This window comes from Salvelinus alpinus, chromosome 22, assembly GCF_045679555.1.
Source record: "Salvelinus alpinus chromosome 22, SLU_Salpinus.1, whole genome shotgun sequence".
Classification (NCBI taxonomy): domain Eukaryota; kingdom Metazoa; phylum Chordata; class Actinopteri; order Salmoniformes; family Salmonidae; genus Salvelinus; species Salvelinus alpinus.
In genome coordinates this window covers 10072691-10097557 of record NC_092107.1, presented here as the reverse complement: position 1 = coordinate 10097557, position 24867 = coordinate 10072691, and the positions used below count along the sequence as shown (strand labels likewise).

Here is a 24867-nt window from a genome sequence, read left to right as displayed (position 1 = left end):
AAAAAAAAAAAAATAAAAAAAATAAGACAGTGGAAAGGTTGAAAGTGGATGTGAATAAGAGAAGGTATAATATTACAGGAACAGGAGAGAGGATGTAAAAAGACAAAGAATGAGATGTTAATCTTATTCTTCCTCTACAAAATAAAAGTAGATGTCGAGGAGAAGGTAGAGGAGATGCAGAAAGTGAAAGTGGAGTGGAAGTGATTGAAGGAGAAGATGAAAGAGAGAAAGAGGGAGAAAAAGAGAGAGAAAGAAGTGGAGAGAGAGGGAGAAGTTTGAGAAGGGAAAGAGCAGGATGGAGAGAGAAACACACACACACAGCCATTAATGTACCACTCTGCACTCAGTACTGTGAGCCTTTGAACACATTTGAATTAACATATGAGAGAACGGCAAATTTGCGTTGTAGGTCAGTCTCCTGTAATACATAGCTATTAATAAATTCACGACAACAACACTGGAGGTCGCTGTTTCTAACTCAACGAGTTCTAATACAAACGTCAATAAACTCCAACAAACCCCTATAAAATAGGCCTACAGGTTCCAGAGAAAAAAAACAATAAAGCAGGAAGGTGTCAAAAAGTCTTAGGGTTGGTACACTTTTTTGATCTCGTAAAAAAAGGCCGTGAATGGATCAATAATCAAACCAATCAAAAGGCTACACTTTTCATAGATCAAAATACACAGTTGAAAAGCTCTAGGTAGCGTAGAGCTAAGTAGAGATCGATCTCATTAGTAATGATAGGGACCCTCTAGTGGTCGTGGGTGGTACTCCGGCACTCTTGTGAATGGAGCCCATACGGTGAAGGGGGATGCAAACTGAGGGACAACAAGACCCTCTCTCAAGCTCTCTAGATACCGTACAATCTTGTGGCTGGAGACGAAGCATTGTAGTCTTGTTTCGAAGCGTTTTCAGTCGGAGACAGGATACACATAATTATTTGACGGGACTATAGGAGATATTTACTTTTCACCACATCATTGTGGTCTTCTCTGTGTGAATTAATAATGTTCTTGGACATTTTAATTTGGTGTATGATAGCACTGGACACCACGCGCATCGCATCATCTCTGGAGTTACAACCTGACATGTGAGTGACTTTAGAGTTGCACGACTATTTTATGTTGAATCATCTAAAACATGAGCACACTATAGCCTTCATGTGACACTTGAACATTTGAGTCTGTAAATAGAGTCTGCAAATAGTCAAATTAATAAAGGCTTCGTTTGGTATTTGCGGCTCTTCAATGGAAATGTGTTATTGCAGCATGTTTCAATAGGCCGGCCTACTTTTGGTTAAAGGGATCAACCACAACCTCTAATCATGGTTATGAGGCTTTGTTGTCACCGTTTTCTACTGTTGGATACTAACGTTATATCTGTATCATTTACTCTTTCTTTTTTTGACTGCACAACAGTCAACTGGATGCATTTGTCCTCTAGGCGTCGCTCTTTGTGCACCTCACGTAAAATAAACCATATCATACTTTACCCTGCAAACATGACCACTATTATACTGAGGATGTAAAGGAATGTGCATTTCTCAAGAGACTTCCCGAAAAGAATGAGCGTGTGCAGGACGCGCATGTAGGAGTGTTTTTTCATGTTGGAGCCTTATACTTCTCTCAGCTAATTAACCTAGCCTGCTGTCTATTGAACCCAGATGGTGTGTTCAGATGCAGAAATACACCTTTGGACAAAAGTGTGTTATAAATCCCTGTTCTAACAACATTTTGATATATTTATGACGGTATGTAGATATTCAGATATTCAGCTGCTTAGCATTTTCATTGGCGGACAGCCAGACATGCACCAAGTAATGCACGAGCACACACACACACACACACACACACACACACACACACACACACACACACACACACACACACACACACACACACACACACACACACACACACACACACACACACACACACACACACACACACACACATACAAGCACACACACATTCTGACATGTTTTCTCTTATGAGATTGTAAACTGGTATTGCCTGCAGGGTTTCATTGGTTGTTTATTGGGTATCTGGAACACTGTCCAAGTCTAGCAGAGTACTTGAGAACATGAGTCTAGGGAATTCTAAAGGAGAACAGACCAAAACCCAGACTACAGATGCAGATAGAATGATTTTACTTTACATTATGGAACCACAGCAGGTAACGCACAAGCTGTATAGTGTCCCTTGAGCTAAACAATGAGATACTCCTAACAATGGCCAATTGTCATTGCTGAACTCTATCCAATTGTTAATTTCCCAGGTCTATCTGGTGCTGTGAATAGACATAAGATAGTACATCTAGGTAATGTATGTTACTGTGTCTGTTGGAATGTGTGCATCTGCTTCCTCTTGGATTGTGTCAGTGTTTCCCCTGTGTCGGCGTGCTCCCTGGTGACACACACACACACCTCATCTGGGGGGAACACGCTGGGCACCTGTCAAGACGCTGGAGGGTCTGGTGCTGCTGGGTGGTTCGTGATGAGGGTCAGCAACTCTGGTGTGTCAGAAGGGGGAGAGTAACAACTCTCTCTCCTGAGCCTCAACCCTGACCCTCTCCTGTCCTGTGTCTCACTAATCACTTGAAGGATATCTAAACCGCTCATCTCCATTTTTACTCCGTTGTAAATCAATGATTAAATTGATGACAACAACATGGTATATACCAATGTATCCCTCGTACCCAGAGTAATTATTGTGTTACTACACAGGTATACAAGCTACTTAATGTAAAGTGTTACAGACTGAACCATCCTCTCTGCAGGCCTAATGTGTGTGCGGAGCAGGAGTTGTCCATGCTGGGTGCACGCCAGCCTTGTGTCCAGGCCTTCACTCGGATGGTCAAGGTCTGGAAGCAAGGCTGCACTGGCCACCGCTGGTGTGTTGGCTACGAAAGGAGGTGAGTGGCACGTCTTCTCCAATACCCTGTTGTTGTTGTTGTTGGATAGTTGTACTGAGTCTCTCCTATCATAACTGGGCTCATACAGATGTAGGATCTTAATTTGAGCCAGTTTCATACAGCAGGAAAATAGTCCTGCAGCAACAGGACATTTGAATTGTTATGTGGATTATAAATAATGGAAAAAAAATTAGGGTTTGAGGGAAAATCAAGTCTGACATTTCAAAGTGGAAATTACAAACTTCAGAAGCACTACAGATACACTACAAGTTTAACATTTCCTGCATTGCAGGAAAGTTCTCCTCCAGCAGGGTGATCAAATTAAGATCCTTCACCTGTATGTCATTTCCTTTCTGCAGAACAGGCTACTATACAGCCTACAGGCAGGTGTACAGTATGGATGTGCACAGGGTGTACAGGTGCTGCCCTGGGTGGACACAGAGGGGCAAGGAGAGGGGCTGTTTGCACCGTGAGTTCAAAGAGAAACACAGAATATTATTTTCATATTAACACATGTACCTATGGAATAATGTAGCGCTATCGATACATATGAAATGAATTGATCATGTGTTGTCATGCCCTTGATGTGTCTGAGCATTTGCAGGTGCTACTGAAATGACTGATGTGTGTTGTGTTCTACAGGGGTGTGTGCTGCTACTACCTGCTTCAATGGGGGCAGGTGTGATGAGGGAGGTGACCAGATCTGTCAGTGTCCTGTAGGCTTCCAAGGAACACGCTGCCAGTATGGTGAGTGAGTCATCATGGAGTCAGAGAAAGAGAACATGTTGTAGACACCTTGCCATGGTTGGGGGGGGGGGGGGGGAGGCGGAGTGAGAGAATTGTAAAGAGAGAGAGAGACAGAGAGAGAGGGAGAGAGAGAGAGGGAATGAGAGAGAGAGTGAGAAAGAGGGAATGAGAGACCAGAGAGAAACACAGATGCCTTTTCTCGACTAAACACTTCAACAATATTGTAAAGGTCAACGTTTTTTAACCTTCAGTGTCCACCCTGTACCTACTAGCCACCCCTTTGCGTTGTATTCCAGAGACTGACCTACATGTATATCCTTAAAGGAGAGCATACTGTTAATGTCCTAATGGACACAGTGCAGACCTTGTGCTTTCACTTTGAACAACATCAATTTGCCTTTCCTGTGGCTGCGATCGGCAGTGGCCGCTCGATGGGGGTTGCTGGGTGGCAGAAGTGCACTCTGGGAGGAAAGGGGTCCTTTGAAGGCTGGTGCCCCAGGCGCTAGGGGGCTAACTTAACCCTGCCTCGGTCCTCTGTCCTCCAGTCTGCAAGCTGGATCCTAGCCACCGTGCTTCTACACGTGCATTGCTTGCTGTTTGGGGTTTTAGGCTGGGTTTCTGTACAGTACTTTGTGACATCAGCTGATGTAGGAAGGGCTTTATAAATACATTTGATTGGTTGATTGATTGATAATGAGGGCATGTGCAGTTTGAGGTTCTCACAGATGGAGCAGACACTGCCTGTCTGGACACCAGGGCCCGTATCCACATAAAGTCTTCCCATAGAGTAGGAGTGCTGAAATAGGATCTTTGACCTTTTAGATCATAATGAATAAGATTATATGGACAGGTGGGAACCTGATCCTAGACCAGCTCCAACTCTGAAACACTTTGTGAGTATGGGCCAATGACTGGTATTCTGTCAACATTCAATGGTCCATCCTTCATAGTTCATGTTTATTCAAGCCAATCAGCAAGCAGGACAACGCTTGTTAGTTGATGTTCTTAGGAAGACTCCCGCCAAGAGAGAACAGAGAACAATTAGTTACAACCCCTTCCCATGCTCATGCATGTACACATGCACGTATGCACACTAACACACACACACAGACACACACGCGCGCGCACGCACTCAGGGAAGCACACGTTCAGGCACAACACACACACACACGCACGCACGCACTCGGGCACGCACACATACACACATACACTCACTGTGACACTGTCACACACACACACACACACACACACACACACACACACACCACACACACACACACACACACACACACACACACACACACACACACACACACACACACACACACACACACACACACACACACACACACACACACACACACACACACACACACACACACACACACACACACACACAACCCTACCCCTCACACACCCAGCAGGAGGAAGGTCCTACCAGGGGCTCTCTTTGTTGCTCTTCCTCCGGCTGTGACATTTCACAGGGACACATCAGTGTTTGTTTCTGGTGTCTGTCCCGCTCGTTTGTTTGGAAAGAGCTGCTTGGGTTTTCAGGGAAGGGTGAACAACAGAGGGACACACACAATAATCAGGTGACAGGGAAGGGGGACACAGATAAGCCTGACTCTTTCCCGTCAAGGTTTTTAGCATCCTGTGATTCGGTTCCCTCTGTGAACACAGCAGCTTTGACCTCTTATTCCTCCTCTCTCCCTTAACATCTTTCCTTCCTCCACCTCTCAGAGTAGATTTATCCTCTTTTCCTTCCAGAAGGATTAAAAAAGAGCAGCAGCTCAGGCCAAGCCAGTTCTCACTGAGAGGGACACTGTTTCTCTGTGTGGAGTCAAATGCATAAAAAAGGATTCGATTTAGAAGTTGTGTAATTAGTGTAATTTTATATTCAAGAATATTCTTAAGTGATAATGTCAGAGAAGCCGGTGTTTGGAGGATATATTGGCACAGGTGTTGTTAAGGCCAAGACGAAGTCGAAAGAATTACACTAATTACACAACTTCTAAACTTAATCCTTTACCTTTTTATGCATTTGACTCCATACAGAGGTACAGTGTCCCTCTCAGTGAGAACTGGCTGAACATGGCTGCTTGGCCTGAGCTGCTGCCCTCCTTTAATCCTTCTGGCTGGAGAGGTTATCACTTTAATCCTTCTGGCTAGAGAGGACGTTATCACTTTAATCCTTCTGGCTGGAGAGGACGTTATCACTTTAATCCTTCTGGCTGGAGAGGTTATCACTTTAATCCTTCTGGCTGGAGAGGACATTATCACTTTAATCCTACTCGCTGGAGAGGACATTATCACTTTAATCCTACTGGCTGGAGAGGACGTTATCACTTTAATCCTTCTGGCTGGAGAGGTTATCACTTTAATCCTTCTGGCTGGAGAGGACGTTATCACTTTAATCCTTCTGGCTGGAGAGGACATTATCACTTTAATCCTTCTGGCTCGAGAGGACGTTATCACTTTAATCTTTCTGGCTGGAGAGGTTATCACTTTAATCCTTCTGGCTGGAGAGGACATTATCACTTTAATCCTTCTGGCTGGAGAGGACATTATATCACTTTAATCCTTCTGGCTGGAGAGGACGTTATCACTTTAATCCTTCTGGCTGGAGAGGACATTATCACTTTAATCCTTCTGGCTGGAGAGGACGTTATCACTTTAATCCTTCTGGCTGGAGAGGTTATCACTTTAATCCTTCTGGCTGGAGAGGACATTATCACTTTAATCCTTCTGGCTGGAGAGGACGTTATCACTTTAATCCTTCTGGCTGGAGAGGTTATCACTTTAATCCTTCTGGCTGGAGAGGACATTATCACTTTAATCCTTCTGGCTGGAGAGGACGGTATCACTTTAATCCTTCTGGCTGGAGAGGATATTATCACTTTAATACAACGGCTTACGAACTGTACTTCGTTACCAACATATTCAAATAAGAATTGATCTTTTCTTTTATTTCTTTTTTTAAATATTTTTTATTTACAGTTTTTTACATTTACTTTGGCACTAATTTCAGAACCTTGTGTTCATTTTTCAAAACTCTAGACACAACTGAAAACGGTCATCACTTGCATTCATATCTTTAAAGAAACCTTGCACTTGCAGAATCATTGGTTCAAATAACTAATTTACCATGAAAAACCATAGGAACATTAATTTATATCACCCACACACAAGATACCGATAGTTTCACTGTGTAGTTGTTCATACAATCATTAAATATTGTAGTACAAAATATGTGATACATGTTTCATTATGGTGCTACACATAAATACATCACTGTAAAAGGACTAGTAGAGAGAATACTACAGGCACAGTGGAATCATTGTACAAAATCTGACATTTTTTGATGAAAACAATAAAATCACAACATAGGTTTCTTTGAATCAAAGCAAAAATAATTAGCTACAAAACAGAAAAAAACTTCAGTAAAACGTAAACTGCAGTGTTCCTCACCTGGCTTACTGTAAAAAGCAAAACAAAGGATTGATTATTGTACTTCTATATTTCCATCAACCCTGTCTTGTGGATTTGGCCACAGGTTCTCATACACATCATAATGGATGTTTTCATTAGCCAAACATCTTGGGAAGAATATTCGGGCATGGCGAATCCAGGCCTGACACTGGTCTGTTGTGATGTCATTGCATTCCTCAAACGGGTTAAGGAAAAGAGAGTATGGGGGTAAGTACATGGTGGGAAATTGTGGATGGGCCTGAAACCATGCTTGCACCATTTGAGCATGGTGGAACCTGACATCATCCCACACAATGACATAGGTCACGCCATCAGCTCTACAGACCAGATTTAGCTCATCAAGGAAGGTTACAAGGAGAGCTGCATTATATGATCCAATACGAGGTCTGCGTCCCACCACACCATCTTCCGATATAGCCGCACACATGGTGAGGTTGGCCCCGTGTTATCCAGGTACTTGGATGGTTGCCCGCTGGCCAATGAAATTCTGACCTCTCCTCCTTGTCTTGGCCAGGTTGAAGCCTGCCTCATCCAAAAGAGGAATTTGTGATGGTTTTCGTCAGCATTCATCTCCATCACCCTCTAAAAATACATTTTGGAAAGACAATGACTGATTACAATGATGTAGAATTTTTGGCATCAAGAAACTGAACTTACCTGAACTTACCTGAACTTACTCTGTCTGCATTTCTTTCAAAAGGCACACGGTATAGCTGTTTTAGAGACACCTGGTGCCTTTTCAGCATGAGTACAATAGTCGGCAAACTTATGGCTTTCACATTGTTGAACATGTCGTCATTGTCCAAGATGTGCTGCCGAATTTCTGTGAGGTGAATATGGCCTGAACCAAATTGACCACAGCCCGCTCTTGTTGATCAGTCAGAATTTTGACTCTGTCTCCCCTATTTGGCCTAGTCTCAATTCTGCAGGGAAAATTATAGTAAGAACACATTTAGTCACATCACCTACTCTGTGGTAGACATTGGCATGCAGTATACAGTAATTTGACAATTGAGAGTAGCCTAATGTTTAGTGCATGCTGAAGACTTATCGGTTCTCATTGAGGGAAGTGCATGACACAAGTAATTTTTCAACCACTCCAAAAATTTCTTGTTAACAAACTATAGTTTTGGCAAGTCGGTTAGGACACCTACTTTGTGCATGACACAAGTAATTTTTCCAACAATTGTTTACAGACAGATTATTTCACTTATAATTCACTCTATCACAATTCCAGTGGGTCAGAAGTTTACATACACTAAGTTGACTGTGCCTTTAAACAGCTTGGAAAATTCCTGAAAATTATGTCATGGCTTTAGAAGCTTCTGATAGGCTAATTGACATCATTCGAGTCAATTGGAGGTGTACCTGTGAATGTATTTCAAGGCCTACCGTCAAACTCAGTGCCTCTTTGTTTGACATCATGGGAAAATCAAAAGAAATCACCCAAGTCTGGTTCATCCTTGGGAGCAATTTCCAAACACCTGAAGGTACCACGTTCATCTGTACAAACAATAGTACGCAAGTATAAACACCATGGGACCACGCAGCCGTCATACCGCTCAGGAAGGAGACGCATTCTGTCTCCTAGAGATGAACTTACTTGGGTGTGAACAGTGCAAATCATTCCCGGAACAACAGCAAAGGACCGTGTGAAGATGCTGGAGGAAACAGGTACAGAAGTATCTATATCCACATTAAAACGAGTCCTATATCGACATAACCTGAAAGGCCGCTCAGCAAGGAAGAAGCCACTGCTCCAAAACCGCCATAAAAAAGCCAGACTACGGTTTGCAACTGCACATGGGGACACAGATCATACTTTTTGGAGAAATGTCCTCTGGTCTGATGAAACAAAAATAGAACTGTTTGGCCATAATGACCATCATTATGTTTGGAGGAAAAAGGCGGAGGCTTGCAAGCCAAAGAACACCATCCCAACCGTGAAGCACAGGGGTGGCAACATCATGTTGTGGGGGTGCTTTGCTGCAGGAGGGACTGGTGCATTTCACAAAATAGATGGCATCATGAGGATGGAAAATTATGTGAATATATTGAAGCAACATCTCAAGACCTCAGTCAGGAAGTTAAAGCTTGGTCGCAAATGGGTCTTCCAAATGGACAATGACCCCAAGCATACTTCCAAAGTTTTGGCAAAATGGCTTAAGGACAACAAAGTCAAGGTATTGGAGTGGCCATCACAAAGCCCTGACCTCAATCTTATAGAAAATTTGTGGGCTGACCTGAAAAAGCGTGTGCCAGCAAGGAGGCCTACAAACCTGACCCAAGTTAAACCATTTAAAGGCAATGCTACCAAATACTAATTGAGTGTATGTAAACTTCTGACCCACTGGGAATGTGATGAAAGAAATGAAAGCTGAAATAAATAATTCTCTCTACTATTATTCTGACATTTCACATTCTTAAAATAAAGTGGTGATCCTAACTGACCTAAAACAGGGAATTTTACTAGGATTAAATGTCAGAAATTGTGCAAACTGAGTTTAAATGTATTTGGCTAAGGTGCATGTAAACTTCCGACTTCAACTGTACATAAAAAGGATGCCAGCTGATTCATGATTTCGACTGGCTGAGAAACGCTGTCTGCCTGTCATTACTATGGGAGAGCTGGAGATGGAATTTGAATATTGAAGCAATGTTGCAAATGTTGGTGAGAAAGACTGCAAGGTTTATACAAATCTCCTGTAAAGGCAGTCATTGTTGTTCTCCTCCTCAGACGAGGAGGAGCATGGATCGGACCAAGATGCGGATTGGTGATTAATCATACTTTTAATGAAAACAGCAAACAAGACACTACAAAACTACAAAACAACAAACGTGACTAACCTTCAACCGTCCTGTGTGGCCCAAACACTGACACAGGAACAAACACCCACAAAACCCCAGTGAAACCCTGGCTGCCTTAGTATGACTCTCAATCAGAGACAAACGATACACACCTGTCTCTAATTGAGAATCATACCAGGCCGAACACAAAACCCAACATAGAAATACAAAACATAGACTACCCACCCAACACTCACGCCCTGACCAATAAAGACATACAAAACAAGAGAAAGCAGGTCAGGAACGTGACAGAACCCCCCCCTTAAGGTGCGAACTCCGGGCGCACCAGCACAAAGTCTAGGGGAGGGTCTGGGTGGGCGTCTGTCCACGGTGGCGGCTCTGGCGGTGGACGAGGTCCCCACCCCACCATAGTCACTCCCCGCTTCCGTATCCCCCTCCCAATGACCACCCTCCAACTCAACCCACCTAAATAAAGGGGCAGCATCGGGATAAGGGGCAGCAGCTCCGGGATAAGGGGCAGCAGCTCCGGGATAAGGGGCAGCAGCTCCGGGATAAGGGGCAGCAGCTCCGGGATAAGGGGCAGCAGCTCCGGACTGACTGGCAGCTCCTGACTGTAGGGCAGCTCATGACTGTAGGGCAGCTCATGACTGTAGGGCAGCTCATGACTGTAGGGCAGCTCATGACTGTAGGGCAGCTCATGACTGTCTGACGTCTCCGGCAGATCCTGTCTGGTTGGCGTCTCCGGCAGATCCTGCCTGGTTGGCGTCTCTGGCAGATCCTGCCTGGTTTGCGTCTCTGGCAGATCCTGCCTGGTTGGCGTCTCTGGCAGATCCTGCCTGGTTGGCGTCTCTGGCAGATCCTGTCTGGTTGGCGTCTCTGGCAGATCCTGTCTGGTTGGCGTCTCTGGCAGATCCTGTCTGGTTGGCGGCCCTGGCAGATCCTGACTGACGACTGGCTCTAGCGGCTCCTGACTGACTATCGGCTCTGACGGCTCGGGACAGACGGGCGGCTCTAATGGCTCGGGACAGACGGATGGCTCAGACGGCACTGGGCAGACGGATGGCTCAGACGGCACTGGGCAGACGGATGGCTCAGACGGCACTGGGGAGACGGATGGCTCAGACGGCACTGGGGAGACGGATGGCTCAGACGGCACTGGGGAGACGGATGGCTCAGATGGCGCTATGGAGACGGATGGCTCAGATGGCGCTTGGCAGACGGGCAGTTCAGGCGCCGCTGGGCAGACGGGCAGTTCAGGCACCGCTGGGCAGACGGGCCGCTCAGGCACCGCTGGGCAGACGGCAGACTCTGGCCGGCTGAGACGCACTATAGGCCTGGTGCGTGGTACCGGAACTGGAGGTACCGGGCTGAGGGCACGCACCTCAGGGCGAGTGCGGGGAACAGGAACAGGGCACACTGGACTCTCGTGGCGCACTCTAGGCCTGGTGCGTGGTACCGGAACTGGAGGTACCGGGCTGAGGGCACGCACCTCAGGGCGAGTGCGGGGAGAAGGAACAGTGCGTCCAGGGCTCTGGAGACGCACAGGAGGCTTGGTGCGTGGTGCCGGAACTGGAGGCACTGGGCTGGAGACACGCACCATAGGGAGAGTGCGTGGAAGAGGAACAGGGCTCTGGAGATGCACTGGAAGCCTGGTGCGTGGTGTAGGCACTGGTGGTACTGAGCTGGGGTGGGAAGGTGGCGCCGGATATACCGGACCGTGAAGGAGGACACGTGCTCTTGAGCACCGAGCCTCCCCAACCTTACCAGGTTGAATGGTCCCCGTAGCCCTGCCAGTGCGGCGAGGTGGAATAGCCCGCACTGGGCTATGCAGGCGAACCGGGGACACCACCTGTAAGGCTGGTGCCATGTACGCCGGCCCGAGGAGACGTACTGGAGACCAGATACGTTGGGCCGGCTTCATGGCACTCGGCTCGATGCCCAACCTAGCCCTCCCAGTGCGGCAAGGTGGAATAGCCCGCACTGGGCTAAGCACGCGTACTGGGGACACCGTGCGCTTTACCGCATAACACGGTGTCTGACCAGTACGACGCCCTCTTACTCCACGGCAAGCCCGGGGAGTTGGCTCAGGTATCCAACCCGGCTTCGCCACACTCCCCTTTAGCCCCCCCCCCAAGAAATTTTTGGGTGAGCCTCTCGGGCTTCCAGCCTCTCATACGTGCTGCCTCCTCAATCCACCGCTCCTGGGCTGTGGCTGCCTTCTTCTCCTCCCGCGAGCGGCGATTCACACCAACCTTAGCCCAGGGTCCTTCTCCGTTGAATATTTGTTCCCAACTCCATTCCTCTTCTCTCCATTGCTTTAGTTCCTTTCCTCCGGCTCCAATCCGCTTGGTCCTGTTGTGGTGGGTGTTTCTGTAAAGGCAGTCATTGTTGTTCTCCTCCTCAGACGAGGAGGAGCATGGATCGGACCAAGATGCGGATTGGTGATTAATCATACTTTTAATGAAAACAGCAAACAAGACACTACAAAACTACAAAACAACAAACGTGACTAACCTTCAACCGTCCTGTGTGGCCCAAACACTGACACAGGAACAAACACCCACAAAACCCCAGTGAAACCCTGGCTGCCTTAGTATGACTCTCAATCAGAGACAAACGATACACACCTGTCTCTAATTGAGAATCATACCAGGCCGAACACAAAACCCAACATAGAAATACAAAACATAGACTACCCACCCAACACTCACGCCCTGACCAATAAAGACATACAAAACAAGAGAAAGCAGGTCAGGAACGTGACATCTCCGCTGTTGAAAACTAAATGTTAGTCTAAAAGTAATGTCAGATAATGTCTAGATGCTTTTTATAGTGGAGATCAAGATTATAAATTGCTTGGCTGGGTGATGAGACAGTGGATTGCGCAGTCAGATGGAACAGAGTAAATAGGGATTTTAACGTCATAGATTTAGCAAGTGGTAACTTATGGAATAGACACCGGCTGGAATGCGCTTTTAACCAATCAGCATTCAGGATTAGACCCACCCGTTGTATAAATATAGATACAATGTGTGATTGTGATTAAAGGTGTGATCGAAGTGAGCTGCTTTTTGAGTTGGTGGATGTGGTTGAATGCAGCTCACTGCTGGAAAGACTTTTCCCCCTTTTTGTATATTTTCTAAAAGCAATGCCCATTCATATGCACATGCTCCAATGTTCCAAGCCTATTCCAAGGTTATTCCCATGTAGTTTCAGAATATCTCCCACTCCATCAGTGGAGCATTAATTATCAGAGCTGAAACCATATTCCCATGTCCACCAGATGAACTATGCCACAGGCTTTAAGATAATCCACACCTTCTTAGACCCAGTCCAGGTTTGTGTTCATTAGATCACACCGTAGATATTGCATTAGAAATGTGAACATTTCTTTAAAAACTATTTCTGCGTCACTCTGCTTCTGAAAATTTCCCTTGGTTTTGTGTGCCAGGTCAGCAGAGAGGCTTCAACCTGCCAAGAGCTCTGTCAACTCATTCAGAGTAATGAAGCTGTGCTGTGTTGCTCAGAGCTCCTGTCCTACCTGTCTCTGCTTTGCTGCATTAGAGTTAGCCCTGCAGAACCATGCCTTGGCTTTCTGACTGCTAAACCTATTAAGGACAAGAAGACTGGGGAGGGGGATGCTGTACAATGTTCTCCATGCTTTTTTGGTTCACTCCAGCATAGCTTTCAGGTTTGGTTTGACCTAGAAAGGTTGCAAGATCGAATCCCCGAGCTGACAAGGTAAAGATCTGTCGTTCTGCCTCTGAATAAGGCAGTTAACCCACTGTTCCTAGGCCGTCATTAAAAATAAGAATTTGTTCTTAAAACTTCTCTAGGATAGGGGGCAGCATTTTCACGTTTGGATGAAAAGCATACCCAAATTCAACTGCCAGCTACTCATCCCCAGAAGATAAGATATGCATATTGTTAGTAGATTTGGATAGAAAACACTCTGAAGTTTCTAAAACTGTTTGAATCATGTCTGTGAGTATAACAGAACTTATTTAGCAGGCGAAACCCCGAGGACAAACCATTCAGATTTTTTTTATTTTTAGGTCACTCTCTTTTCAATGGATTTTCATTGGGAATACAGATTTCTAATTGACCTTCTTGCAGTTCCTACCGCTTCCACTGGATGTCAACAGTCTTTAGAAATTGGTTGAGGGTTTTTCCTTTGTGTAATGAAGAAGTACGGCCATTTTGAATCAGGGTCACTTGTTGTGTCCTGTTTGTTAGAGGCGCATGACCAGAAGGCTAGCTACAGTTTGTTTTAATCCTGTATTGAACACAGATCATCCCGTCTTCAATTTGATCGATTATTTACGTTAAAATATACCTAAAGTTGTATTACAAAAGTAGTTTGAAATGTTTTGGCAAAGTTTACAGGTAACTTTTGAGATATTTTGTAGTCACGTTTCACAATTTGGAACCAGTGTTTTTCTGGATCAAACGCGCCAAATAAATTGACATTTTGGATATATATCGACGGAATTAATCGAACAAAAGGACCATTTGTGATGTATATGGGACATATTGGAGTGCCAACAACAGAAGCTCGTCAAAGGTAAGGCATGAATTATATTTTTATTTCTGCGTTTTGTGTCGCGCCTGCAGGGTTGAAATATGCTTCTCTCTCTTTGTTTACTATGGTGCTAACTCAGATAATAGCATCGTTTGCTTTCGCCGAAAAGCCTATTTGAATTCTGACATGTTGCCTGGATTCACAACCAGTGTAGCTTTAATTTGGTATTTTTCTTGTGTGATTTAATGAAAGTTAGATTTTTATAGTAATTTATTTGAATTTGGCGCTCTGCATTTTCTCTGGCTTTTGGCCAAGTGAGACAGTAGCGTCCCGCCTAAACTCAGATTTCTGGATATAAATATGAACTTTACCGAACAAAACATACATGTATTGTGTAACATGAAGTCCTATGAGTGTCATCTGATGAAGATTATCAAAGGTTAGTGATTCATTTTATCTCTATTTCTGCTTTTTGTTACTCCTCTCTTTGGCTGGAAAAATGGCTGTGTTTTTCTGTGGCTATGTACTGACCTAACATAATCGCAAGGTGTGCTTTCGCCGTAAATCCTTTTTGAAATCAGAATTTGGCGCTCTGGATTTTTACTGTCTTTTGGCCAAGTGGGACGTTAGCGTCCCACATATCCCAGAGAAGTTTTAACTGACTTGCCTAGTAAAATAAAGGTAAAATAAATAAAAAGATGTGAGTGTGGTGGTTGTAATACTATGGTGATTCTCCCTTGATTAGAGAAGTGCAGTCTTTGTGTTGTCTCAATGACCAGCACAGCTTGAGCAGATAGGTTTTTTATTCTGTTTAGTTTATATGATGTAGAAAGTATACCTAAGCCAGTACCCAGTATCTGGGTTAAAGCATGAGGTAGTTGATGCAGCTCTGTCAACTCAGTGAAATGCTGATGCCACGAGCAGCACCACAGATATTGTGATGAGCAAGATGCAATACTTTGCTCTCTCACAGTCACACACAGTATCTTCGCATGTTACTGTGTGGTAGCCAGAGGACCAAAACCGTGGAGAAGTTGAGCCTCACACTTCAACGCTCTTAGTTGTTGCAGAAATTGACCCACTATGCTGTTTACTTTCTGCATCTATGTTATATCGCTGAGTCTACCTTTTAGTAATGATAATATAATTCATTTCATTTATAGCACTTTCCACCAAGTGCTCAAAGCGTTTTACATAAAGTTTTACACACTGTAGTCAGAGCTTGGAGCCACCCCACAGTACTAATACAAACCAGGTTTGGTGGGTGAATGGGACGTTTATTTAGATCTGGAACTCTGTTCCATACCTGGAGCCATGAACCCAGCAGTTGTAGTGACTCAGGGAGAGCCACGCCCCGCTAGTCGGAAAAACTGTTGGATGGTGGAGATGGAGAGGAGTGTTGAGTGAAGGGGCACACGATGGTGGCAGAATGTAGGGTAGACTTCAGACCATATCATTAGAAATATGTCAGAATGTTGACACACTGTATATAACCATAGTATTTCAAGTTGCAAGTTTTTAATGTCATGTGCACAGGTACACTGAAATGCCTTCCTTGCAAGCTCCAAACCCAACAATGCCGTAATCAATATCGATGTAGCACAAAAAAATAACATAAGGTAGAACAAAAACACAAGAAAAGAAATAATAAATAAGAAGAACAGGAGAAAGTAAGAAGCTATATACAGGGTCAGTTCCAGTACCATATTTACAATGCGCAGGATACAGAGTGACAGAGATAGATATGTGTAGGGGTACCAACCACCATATTGTGACGTATTCTAATGAGACCACATTGTCAGACCATGAGAGAGATGGCACAATTATTTGATAATGTTGAGACTTTTATATTCTGTTGTGGATTTTGTATTTGTCAATGGTTGAGGGAACAGGGAAATGGGAAGAAAGAGATAGACAGAGGGGAGAGAGCTAACCTCTCCGATGTAGATTTATGATGTTTGCTTTCCTCCATGTTCCCTAATCCTGGTCTGTGTTGTATAGAACACATGTCTGGATAACATCCTCACACAGCAAGGAGGCACGCGATCCTTTCTCTGGATCTCAGACTGGCTTTATCCACGCTTTACCCAGTCCTGAGTCACCTGGAACCCCCGGAGAACCATTAGATAACCACCAGGGAACCCCCTGGATATAAAGTATGAATTACTGACCTCATGCCAGTGTGCCACAGGTAAATCAGTCAGCCTTTATGGGACCTTAGGGGCCACATCCCAATGTACTTAAGGGCCTCACCCGCAATGGTATATTATGGTCCGTATATTCATTTGGATGTTGTGGAACAGAGACAGTTAGCGATACAGATAGGTATGTACACTACAGCACCTGTTGACTGTCTGTTCCTCAGGCCCATATGTTTGGGTCTGAACCGATCTGTAGAGGGTTGATCCTAGTCTATTACAGTGCCTTGAGAAAGTATTCATACCCCTTTACTTTTTTTCACATTTTGTTGTGTTACAGACTGAATTTCAAATTGATTACATTTAGATTTGTGTCACTGGCCTACACACATTATCCGATAATGTCAAAGTGGAATTATGTTTTTTGATTTTTTTAAAACAAATTAATAAAAAATAAAAGATGAAATAATAACTTGAGTCAATAAGTATTCAACCCCTTTGTTATGGAAAGCCTAAATAAGTTCAGGAGTAAAAACTTGCTTAACAAGTCACATAATAAGTTGCATGGACTCACTCTACTGTGCAATAAATGTGTTTAACATGATTTTCTTATGACTACCTCATCTCTGTACCCCAGACATTCAATTAGCTGTAAGGTCCCTCAGTCGAGCAGTGAATTTCAACCACAAAGACCAGGGAGGTTTTCCAATGCCTCGCAAAGAAGGGCACCTATTAGTATATCTTTTGTTTTTAATCAGGCATTGAATATCTCTTTGAGCATGGTGAAGTTATTAATTACACTTTGGATGGTGTGTCAATACACTCAGTCACTACAAAGATACAGGCGTTCTTCCTAACTCAGTTGCCGGGGAGGAAGGAAACCTAGTGGATTTCCCCATGAGGCCAATGGTGACTTTAAAACAGTTACAGAGTTTAATGGCTGTGATAGGAGAAAACTGAGGATGGATCAACAACAGTGTAGTTACTCCACAATACTAACCTAATTGACAGAGTGAAAATAAGGAAGCCTGAACAGAATAAAAATATTCCAAAACATGCATCCTGTTTGCAAGAAGGCACTAAAGTAATACTGCAAAAAATGTGGCAAAGCAATTAACTTTGTCCTGAATACAAAGTGTTATGTTTGGGGCAAATCCAATACAACACTCTCCATTTTTCAAACATAGTGGTGGCTGCCTCATGTTATGGGTATGCTTGTGATCGTTAAGGACTGGGGAGTTTTCAGGATACAAAATAAATGGAATGGAGCTAAGCACAGGCAAAATCCTAGAGGAAAATCTGTGTCAGTCTGCTTTCCACCAGACACTAGGAGATTAATTCCCCTTTCAAGCAGGACAATAACCTAAAACACAAGACCAAATCTACACTGGAGTTGCTTACCAAGAAGACAGTGAATGTTCCTGAGTGGCCGAGTTTGAAAATCTATGGCAAGACTTGAAAATGGTTTAGCTATGATCAACGACCAATTGAAGCATTTTGAAAAGAATAATGGGTAAATATTGTACAATCCAGGTGTGCAAAGTTCTTAGAGACTTACTCAGACAGACTCACAGCCATAATCACTGCCAAACGTGATTGTAAAATGTATTGACTCAGAGGTGTGAATATTTATGTTAATGAGATATTTCTGTATTTCATTTTCAAGAAATTTGCAAACAGTTCTAAAAACATATTTTGACTTTGTCATTATGGTGTATTGTGGGTAGATGGGTGAGAGAAAAATACATTTTGAATTCAGGCTGTAACACAACAAAATGTGGAATAAGTATATCCGTTAACCCTTAGACAGACAGACAGACATACAGACAATCAACGCAAGGTGCTGTGCAGGTTCACTGATCTTGATATCATCATAAGTAGCTATTTTGGATGTAAGAACATTCATAGATAAGTGATTCTGCACAGCATTTAGCAGGCCAATTCCCTCAAACATGCAAAGTGTGATGTTCACAGAGTACTTTCACATCAGGAAACAGTGAGCACACCCGTGCGTGTGGAAGGACCATTAGAACGAATGTCTGTTACTCATACTGAGATCACCTTTGCTCCTGAGAAAGAGGCAGACAGTAAGGGAGTGTGACAAGAAAGAGAAAGGCTATTGGGTTACACCACAACTCACGCTCTCTAGGCCCGGACCCAAGGAGAATGCACACTGACAGAAGCCTGTAAGTGAAGCCTGGCTCTGCCAGCACGTTAGGGAGACTCAGTACAAACTGCCGATTCTCTCCCTCCTCCTTCTTTTCAACACTCATCATAAGTTTGACTTCTTGAACGGAGCCCTCTTTGGTGCGAGCGCCAAGCTGTGGTGGTACACTGCGACACTGCCTCCTTCGCCGCTGTGGGGGCCAATCGTCCACCTGCTTCTAATTACTGATGTCAGAGGGCACTATTCTAATGTAATCCTTCAGATTGTGACACTCGGTTTGTAGCGTTGATGCTATGTGTTGTGGGTCGATTCTCCCGCCACGGCCTCAGTGCTCTCCACAACGTGTTAAACACATGATAGGTCTGAGACATCCGAGGCCGGTCTTATTGGCTCCGTTTACGGCGCTTGTGAACACTACTCTGTCTCACTTCGTTACGCTTTAGAACGGCCGGGCTTTGGTGAAACGACATGTCGGTCTGCAGGAAGTAAGGAAACAGGAAACGAGCAGGGACGATGAAATGCTGGGGACAGGTCACATCTGGTTTTAGCCAGAAAAGGCAGATTTTGTTCAGGGTGTTTTTGTGAAAAGACTTTCATGGACAGTGCCTGGGGAATTTGCTGCTCTCGCTGTTGGTGGATTATGCAGCAAAATGATTGAGCTGTTGAAGTCATAGTATGTCTGGCATTTAGTGTAGTCAGAAGGAGTCACATTCGTGTGTGTATGTGTGTGTGTGTGTGTGCTTATGTGAATGTGTGCGTGTGTGGATATGTGTGTATGTGGATAGCTCTGTGTGTGTCTGGGTGAGAGTGGTTAGGGGCTAAGACAATAATGCAAACTCGCGTGACTGCAATCATGTCACTCACACACATGTTCCTTCCAAGTCAGCTGATAGCTGCACCCCATCTGAGTTTGATCAGATGAGTTTTATCTGTTAGAACCAGAAACATTTCTGGTGTCGCAGCATTACATTTATCACGTTCAAGTAAGAGACTGGGGTTCCAGGTGTTAGTCTGGCTGACTGAGATTCTGTTTTTATCAATCACTCTGTAAAGATTCTGATACTGCTCATCTAATGTCCTCAATTGTCCCCTAGATCTGTCAGTTATACATTGAGAAACAGGTCACCCTTCCTCCTTTCCCAGAGGTTCTGTCCCTCCCTCCCTCGCTCGCTCTCTTTGTGTCTCTCAGTAGGAGTCTTTTCCTAATGACATGCTAGTTAGCAGACAGAAAATATGCTGACTCACTGCATTTAAATTGCCCAGGGAATTCTTTCTGTGGTACCTTGCTTGAATAATGTTCCTCTGGCTATGAGCTGGAGGAAATTAACCCTCTCAGCTACGTTTATTTCTCCCAGAGGCAAACATCCTGCTACATTGACTTTTACTTTCCAGGATTCCCTCATTTTTCTCTCTGTGTGTGAATGTGTGCATATGTGGTTGTGTGTGTGTCTGCGTGTGTATGTGTGTGTGTGTGTGTGTCCACATCTGTACATGTTTGTGTGCATTTACAAGCATATGTGTGTCTGTGTGTGTCTGTGTGTGTGTGTGTGTGTGTGTGTGTGTGTGTGTGTGTGTGTGTGTGTGTGTGTGTGTGTGTGTGTGTGTGTGTGTGTGTGTGTGTGTGTGTGTGTGTGTGTGTGTGTGTGTGTGTGTGTGTGTGTGTGTGGACGTGTTTAACTATACTTGTGAGGACCAGAAGTCTTTACAAGAATAGCAAACAATTTTTCTTTTAACCAACTGGGGACATTTTGTTGGTCCCCACAAGGTCAAATGTTATTTCTTGGGGGTTTAGGGTTAAGGTTAGAATTAGTGTTAGGGTTAGAATTAGGTTTAGGGTTAGGAGCTAGGGTTAGTTTTAGAGTAAGGCGCTAGGGTTAAGGTTAGGGTTAAGGTTAGGTTTTTGGGTTAGGGTTAGGGTACGTGTTAGGTTTAGGGTTAAGGTTAGGATTCAATTCAATTCAATTTTATTTTATATAGCCCTTCGTACATCAGCTAATATCTCGAAGTGCTGTACAGACACCCAGCCTAAAACCCCAAACAGCTAGTAATGCAGGTGTAGGTGTAGGAGCTAGGGTTAGTTTTAGGGTTAGGGTTAGGAGCTATGTTTAGGGTTAAGGTTAGGAATTCATGTTAGGGTACGGGTTAGGGTTAAGGTTAGGTTTAGTGGTTAGGGAAAATAGGATTTTGAATGGGACTTAATTGTGTAACCCCACAAGTTTAGTTCTACAAGACTGTGTGTGTGTGTGTGTGTGTGTGTGTGTGTGTGTGTGTGTGTGTGTGTGTGTGTGTGTGTGTGTGTGTGTGTGTGTGTGTGTGTGTGTGTGTGTGTGTGTGTGTGTGTGTGTGTGTGTGTGTGTGTGTGTGTGTGTACATGCGTGTGTGTGGAGACTTCCTGACCATAGTCAAGTAGCACTGTCTGGGGTCTGACATGTGCTGTTCATCAGCAACCACTGAGGACAACTGCTAGTGGTGTCCTGACTCTCCTCACTTCTCAGACTGTGATGATGTGGGATCGTGTGTATGTTTGGATAGCTCTGGACAGAATCATACTGTGTAGACTAGAGAGTGTGTATAATATGGCTCTGGAGCGTATTGGTCAGACTATGCTCCCGAACATTCCAATCTTAATCAGACCTTGAGGAAATGAACCCTTGTAGACTGTATCTAGGTGGTCTTGGGGCATTTTGTAATGTGCCCTAAGACCCATTTATACCCATTCTTATTTAACCATACATGCTAATAGTTAGTCTCACAGCTGTAAAGCTTGGATTGGAAACCCTGCATTATGAGTAGAGGGAATACCAGAGTGGACATGATGAGAAGATTCCCCTGGATTCCTCTATTGATTTCTATAAAGAGAGAGAGCCTGTGACTGTCTGTGAGAGAGTTTGTTTCACTTCAGCAGGTGTGTGTGGGAGTGTTGGTTGACTGATTGGACAGTCTCTCATCTCGGAGTCTTTTGCCTGCTATGGATTTTCTCTCTGGTTAGTCCCACTCCCACAGGAGTCTCTGAAGGAAACTGAGTGTTTTGTTTGGGCTCCTGGGTAACAGGAGCATTTATTGGTCTGATAATGTTGTGACTGTGAGACAAAAGACCAGACTTATTTGCCTTTAAACTCAAAGGGCTTGGAAATTGGTTTGCAGTTGCTCGCTGTCAGCTGACAAAGGGATGACATAATCTCATCCGTAACCAACATTTACGCTCCAAATTCCTCCGGTCTTAGCTCTGTTACATTTCTTGATCAGTCTGACTGCTAAATGGAAGTTGGAGCACCTAGTTAACAGATTAAAGTGCTTGAAGTGATTCTAATTCTCCCGCCTGTGTTTGGGATCAAGATTAATACCCTGCATCTGGTTGTAATGAGTACAGGTTTCATTGTTTGTTCTGGGCCAATTCAAGAATGTCTTTCAGATTCCTTGAACAGAAATGTGTTCCATGGCCCTGTGCTGATAAAGTTTCAGGAGACATGATGTGCTTTGTTTATGTAGCGAGCTTTAGCAGGAACCGTTGGATGACCATTGACAGGTTGGTCTGTGGGTTGGCTGGCGGGCACCCTTGTTCTTGTTCAAATCAGCTCTGAGGTCTGGTCAGAACTCCTGAACACATACGTCAACCCTCTCACCCCTCCACCGCTAGACACAGCCCCCAACCCCCCAAAAACTTGACAGCTTGATTAGCTGCAATTAACAAGGCAGGTATAACCGTCATGAACTTCCCTCTGGAAGTTTGCCTCCTAGTTTTCTTAATAACATCTTGGTTTTGTAACCACTGGATAACATTCTTATTAGTCTCTCCTATTTAGTACATCAGACAAGTTAATATTTCTATGAGTTTCTATGGTTTCACAATTACTGTTTACCTGGCTTATATCTGGATCTGCATTTATAGCCTACCTATTTTATTTATAAACATAATTGGTGCGACTTAGACCCTATTGTCCTTGTACCATTTGGGGTCAGTCAGAAACATCCCAAAATCTTAAGGCACTTGCCTTCCCACTATATCTTTCAAGTAATGCACAACATTGAATTTGGAAATGGTCAGTTATATTTCGAAACACTTGCTGTAAATGTGGAGTAATCAAACATGTCCAACCTACTCACTTTAACTGTACACAGATTATTTCCAGCTCTGTAGGAACAAATTGCCTGATGCTGAGTTGTATAACTTCTGGGGGCACTGCCTGACAGGCTTTACCAAACACATCAGAGACGGAGCCAGCAATAGGGCCGGATTATTGAACCACTAAACATTAGCAAATAAACAAGAATCCTCGTAAGCGTATATATTTAAAGCTGCAAAAACATTGAATGGTTACAATGGTGCCAAAGAATCTTTGAGAGAAGTTTGAGTCTGGACTGAGTTTTCTTTTGCTGTAATGAATATCTGCTTTTGTGAGAGAAGGCTTGCTCAGCGGTGTAAGAGCTGGTCCACTGGAGGCCCTAAGGCAGGCAAGGTGGCTTGGCTTTTCAATTGAAGCTGCTGTGTTAAAATTAGAATAACATCGTCGTTTTTTGCCCCACAAGCGATGTCACAGATGTTGCGGGCGAAGAGTGTTTTTCTGACCGACAGGATGTGGAAGGTGTAGAGGTCTTATGTCTTTGACTAGCGTGAAGCCGCCAGCTTCCCACCGCAAGATAGTGTACCTTCTCCTGCACCTCCGTAGGACCATCATGCACCAGGAGAGAGACTCCATTATCACTAATGTTTGAGGTCTGGCGTTAATAGCGGAAAACATCTCTGCTAATCTTTCATTTGCTCATTGGATAAGTGCTGCAGTCTGCCATGTATGTCTTCACCGGAGCCTGAGAGTTAGTTGTTACGAAAAAGAAAAAAAAATCTTTAGGTTACGAACAGTCAAGAGATCAGTTCTTGCTCAAAAGCAAAGCAGGTGCAGAGTTGGCTTTGTGAGGACCAGGCTGAAACAGAGGGTTTGGGTCACTTGGCCAGGCCACGATCTCACTTACTGCCAAGCTGATAGAGATAGATCAAGTCTGCTGGCATCAGGGGACCCAAATCCACCCTCCAGTGAACTGACTCTGCTTAGATATAGATCTCATAATTCCATCATATGACTGATAAAATTCAACATTTTATTTATATTTTTCCTGTTGTGAGAGCTGCAAGCGATTCTGCTGTAAATGTGGGATGTGTGTGGACTGTGGAACCATGTGTCTGAGTGTAGATAGAAGCCTCTAGCTAGAATTGACAGGCATACCCTGAGTGTCCAGTGCGCTACGTGCTTAGCATTAGCATCATTAGGGCCATAATGGCTGCTATATGGCATTGAACTTGCCTGAACGCTAAACAAAAGATTCCTCGTTGCTCTCTGTGCATTAAGGTGTTGTGTTTACCACGTTAGTGGCGAGGATCCTGGGTAATCGTCTGTGAGATTCACCATATGCCCATCGATCTGCTCTGCGCTGAGATTCCCTCAGTAGAGGTGGAACACCAGATCAAATTGATCGTTCAATTTGATTGATGGTTCTTATCCTGGAGGACCTGATTGAAACCAGTCCTAGCCTCACCTGGTGCCAGCCTACGGGCTTAATGAATGGATTCTCTGTCTAATTACAATACAGGTAGTTTAAACATGGTAAAATAAAAGTGCCATTCTATTATTAGTTTTCCTTTACCTTTCACAACCTGTGTGTGAAACTAAAGAGGACCATGTTTAGATGCAGTCATGAGAGAGAAAAATCTCCAAAACATGCCTCCAATACGCCTCATAAATCAACAACATGTAGCAAAAACAGAAGAAATCTACCGGTTCTTTCTGTCTAAGCCATTAACAATCCGTCACCTTGAGCCGATTCTCCATTCCTGAGCCCTCAGCACATTACCAGTGAATTGGCAGGTGGATTGGTAGGGCCGGAATGGCCTTTCCAGGTGTACTGGGCCTGTGTTAGAGCCGAGGATAGAAGGATAGAGGCTCTTAGGGAGTGAGAAGAAGAGTCAAAGCCCCCTCGGTCAACTGCCTTACTGGAAGACACAGTGGAAGGCTGATCCGATCCAAATAAGAGATACAGTACTGTATGTTCAGAGTTGTCCCAGCTGGAGCTAGAGAGGCCATTTGAACAG

General features: G+C 44.2%; 1 protein-coding gene across 3 annotated transcripts in view; it reads left to right on the top strand.

Moving 5' to 3' along the window:
* Positions 1-813: 813 nt before the first annotated feature.
* Positions 814-24867, top strand: part of LOC139548970 (multiple epidermal growth factor-like domains protein 6) — a 106008-nt gene continuing 81954 nt past the window's right edge. For all 3 annotated transcript variants that reach the window (XR_011669810.1, XM_071358965.1, XM_071358964.1), the window contains exons 1-4: positions 814-1091; positions 2780-2914; positions 3274-3383; positions 3557-3661. Coding sequence is in view for 2 of the 3 variants with exons in the window: in XM_071358965.1 (XP_071215066.1) it covers positions 1009-1091; positions 2780-2914; positions 3274-3383; positions 3557-3661 (433 nt within the window). In the remaining variant the exon portion in view is untranslated. The remainder of the gene's footprint in view (positions 1092-2779; positions 2915-3273; positions 3384-3556; positions 3662-24867) is intronic.